The 4,003-nt window shown below is 50.6% G+C and overlaps 1 protein-coding gene across 1 annotated transcript; it reads right to left on the bottom strand.

Annotated features, from left to right (window-relative positions):
* Positions 1–410: 410 nt before the first annotated feature.
* On the bottom strand, positions 411–3,641 carry Prss28 (protease, serine 28). Its single transcript, NM_053259.2, has 6 exons — positions 3,481–3,641; positions 2,822–2,882; positions 2,460–2,640; positions 2,093–2,358; positions 892–1,055; positions 411–767 (listed from the first exon to the last, which is right to left on the bottom strand). The coding sequence occupies exons 2-6, from the start codon at positions 2,880–2,882 to the stop codon at positions 615–617; spliced, it is 825 nt and encodes a 274-aa protein (NP_444489.2). The 5' UTR covers positions 3,481–3,641; the 3' UTR covers positions 411–614.
* Positions 3,642–4,003: the final 362 nt, after the last annotated feature.

The raw sequence follows: 4,003 nt of genomic DNA, 5'->3' as shown, positions 1-4,003 counted from the left end.
GACAGACAGACAGACTACCAGATGGCTAATCAGCACAGTCTTTAGAGACACGAAGGGGAAAGTTGTTAGAACAGAAATCAAGTCACACTGACCCTGGCAGCACTTGCCTGTAACCCCAGCTCTTGGGAAGCTAAAACAGGGAGTTGTAAGTTTGAGGCCAGCTTAGGCTTCGTGAAAAGACACTGTCTCAAACCAATGAGATGGAATTAGTTGCTAGTGTGAGCATTTCCAAAAGTACTAAAAGTAGACGTTATGAAAAATGCATTTTGTTTCTTAAGTTTCAAAAATACACTCCACTTCAAGACTGAGGTACTAAAACTGAAAATGGAGAATTATAACTGGCCTTGGAGACTCTGAGTCCACCCATTCCATAGCCATGCCCACGCCTCAAAGACCACTCCAACCACCTTCGTTTACTGCCAGTTTATTGAGACAAATACAGCCACACCCCAATACAGCAGCCCAACCCCACACTGGGGTTTGCTGGACATCCTTGTCAGTGGGGAAGGACAGGCCAGGGAAGAGGGCAGGGCGAGCAAGGAAGGGTCCAGGAAGTAAAGAACAGAGGAGCCATGAAGCTGTCTCTGATGATGGTCAGCAGCTGGTGGACTCGTCTACTGGATGTGTTGATGGATCCAGGCTAAGGAGCTCTGGACTCTTGAGAAGATTGATGGCAGATTGTTGCTGCAATCGATCCCCTTGCTGACCACGCCCACCTGTATCCACTTGTTGCTCTTCCAGCAGACCAAGGGACCCCCAGAGTCACCCTGCAGGAAGAAGGGCAGTCCTATCAAAGGCAAAGCACTAGGAAACCCCTAAATCCAGCCCCCCGTGAAGGAAAAGCATCTTGAGCAGGAGGGGGAAGGTCACATCTGGACCCTGGCAACTCACAAAACAGGGGCCTCGGCCTGAGGTGCCAGCACAAAGCATGTCGTCAAAGATGGCCACAGCTTTGTGCTCGTCGGATGACTTCTTCCTATAAGCCCGCTTACAGCTCTTGTTGTCCTGAATTGGGATCTTCACCTCATGCAGTTGATAGGGAGGCTGCAGAGGCACTGGAGGAGGGAAGAGTCAGGGAGCAGGGGTGAGAGGCACGTCCCCAACAGATTCACTTCATGCCAGTCACACTGGGTCCCTTGACCTTACTGCTTTGGCCTGGAGCAAGTCAGAGGCCCCACTTCCCCATATGTCCTAGATGGGATCATGGTCTCAGGCTATCTTTACAGGCATAGCCTTCTATGTTAAATGGGTTTAGAGTCTTTAAAAAGGGTTGGATCGCCTCCAAATTCATACTCACCTAGAACTTCAGAATGTGACTTTGTTTAAAGATAAATTATTTATGTGTGTTATTAAGTTAAAAAAAAAAAACAACTAGATCATTCTGAAGCAGGCATGGCGAGAGAAGCTTATAACGCTAGCCCTTAAGGCTGAGGCAGGAGGATCATAAGTTCAAGAGAGCCACCAGCACCTAGCGAGCTTATCCTGGATTTGGGTTGGGCCCTAACTCCCATTGTAAGACTTCTTTTAGGAGACAAAAGAGAACACAAAGAACAAGAGGGGACAGCCACGTGGAAACACAGCAGAGAATAGTTGCAGAGCTATAAGTGATGGTATGTGGGGCTGGAGAAAGTGGAGGGACAAAGGCCATGCCCTGGAGCCTGTGCTGAAAGGTGGCCACAGACACTCCAAGATGAGAGCTCACAGCTGTTGCTTGCACCCTGCCTGTGTCTATGTATGGCTGTATGGGTGCACGTCTACAAGATACACAAGAAACAGGTCTGCGTGCACCTAGAGTCTCTGGTTCCCAGATCACATGAAGAAATCGCATTCCTCTAAGTGGTAACCCATCCCTCCTGCAAGGAACAGAGCCAAAAAAAAAACCAGCAGCACCTTCAAACCAGGGCAACCCAGGTTGGTTCTGCCTTGGCTACTTGCTGGCCGTGAGATTTGAAAATGGTGGCCTAGAAGTCAGTGCACCAGCTGAGTCAGAGGAGAGCCTTGCTTCTACCCATTTGTTTCCACACTGCTAGCTAGCCCTCCGGAGGGACATGGAAGGACCGTGCAATGTGTCTGTCTCTCCATCTTTGCTTACCACGTTGGAGAAGGTTGCCCCAGCCAACCAGCCAACACTGGTCAGTGGAGTCGAAGGTTGAGCTGTCTTTTGGCAGAGAGACTGGACTGACATTTGTGGATGTGACCAGGAGGGCAGTCAACTGCATCAGGGCCAAGTCAAACCTCTTACTAACATCGTTGTAGTCAGGGTGGATGATGATCCTGCTGATGTTCAGAAGTTCCTGCTCCTTATAGAGGTATACTTCCCCCACCTGGACCCGGTATACGGCTGGGTCGGCGTCCTGACTGTGGGAGGACAGACCCTGGGTGGCTCAGAGGCAGCTGGTTGGGGCTAGTGTACTGTCTACATTCTACACCCAGCAGATGTTCCCCCAGTGGTGTCTCACCTTTGGATGCAGTGAGCAGCAGTCAGAATCCACTGAGGGTGGATGATGGAGCCCCCACAGATGTGCACCCAGGAGTTCACCTCGTAACTGTACATTCTTAGGCTGACCTGCCATGGCCACTTCCCTGGTGGGGTACATTGACCCCCCACAATGCCCACTGGCTTGCTTCTGGAGATAGATACTAAAAGCATTGTGGACAAGTCAGAGAACAAGGGCTACCTTTCCTGTTACCCCAACCCTGGGCCAGATGTTGACACCCAGTGCTCAGGTAAGCCCTAAGAGTGAGCCAGCTGGGGGCCTGTGGGGCAAGGCAGGATAGTGCTCCTGATGCCAAGCACTAACTGGGGTGAGTCACGACTTACCAGAGGCCATGAACACGGTACTTTCCAGACAGGAGAGAGCCAGGAGCAACAGTCTGAACATCTGCAGGGGAAAGGGGGCTCTGGGAAGTTCAGGGCCCCAGACACCACAGGTGCCAAGTACTGCACTTGAGTCCCCTCTCAATACCTCTCTTTGTCCTTGTGGAAAAAAATGGGTTGGGCTTGATGGAGCTTTCCTAAAACCAAGACAACACTCAAAATATAGGCCTCTGTATCGCCCAGCTCTGAACCCAGAGTGCTCCTGACAAGAACTCACATGCCACCTGGGTCCCATGCCCAGCCCAGCACTTCACAGCCAGGAAAGACATCTGACAGCATCTGTGGGCAGTTCTGGCTTAGAACCTGTGAAGACACTGTTGGCGCACACGTGCACGCATGTGCGCGTGCACACGCGTGCACACACACAGAGCAGAGATCAGGGGTGCTGTCAAACTTCACATATTCTCAGTGTCCCATTAAAATAATCCTAGTCTGGCCACCAACACCCATCTTGTGGCCAACACAAAGGTGCCAAAGAAGCTGAAAAACTGTCAGTAAGGCTCCCTGCAGTGTCCCTACTGTCCACGTAAGAGGATCAGGACACCCACTGCCCCCTCCACAGGGGCTGTCAGAGGCAGCTTAGAGCCAAGCTGGGGACTCACCTTGGCTCCAGAAACACCAGTTTCTCTCCTATGAGAACCACTCACAGGGCGTTTATGAGAGCCCCCCAAGTAGGTGGGTGCATCCAGATTGCCTATGGCACAAATTTTAGAGACTCAATGACAGATGTATATCTTGGGTGGGAGAAAGACAGACAATTTCCACAACTCTGGGCAATAGGAAGGGTTTATATTGCTAACCTAGACAAAGGTGACCCACAGCTACCTGAAGTGAATCCTGGCTTTTCCAAACACCATTAACATGTCCAACGTCAGTGAAAAGAACCAGAACACCAGATCCTGGCAGGAAATACATAGATGTCTATCTTAATGACGTTGTTTATGCTGTAGCCTTGGCACCTGCGTCAGGCTGTCTTAACTGGCAAGGTGGCAGTGAGGGCTAACATGGACATGGTCAGGGAAGCTCGGCCTCCTTTTAGGTGGTAGAACATGGTCTTTTAAACAAATCCTCTTCATCAGATTATCTGTGGCTGATCGCAAGAGGCTGTCACTGTAATCAGTTGTT

This window comes from Mus musculus, chromosome 17 (genome assembly GCF_000001635.26).
Source record: "Mus musculus strain C57BL/6J chromosome 17, GRCm38.p6 C57BL/6J".
Lineage (NCBI taxonomy): Eukaryota > Metazoa > Chordata > Mammalia > Rodentia > Muridae > Mus > Mus musculus.
The sequence above is the reverse complement of the archived record's forward strand: the minus strand, read 5'-3'. Positions and strand labels throughout refer to the sequence as shown.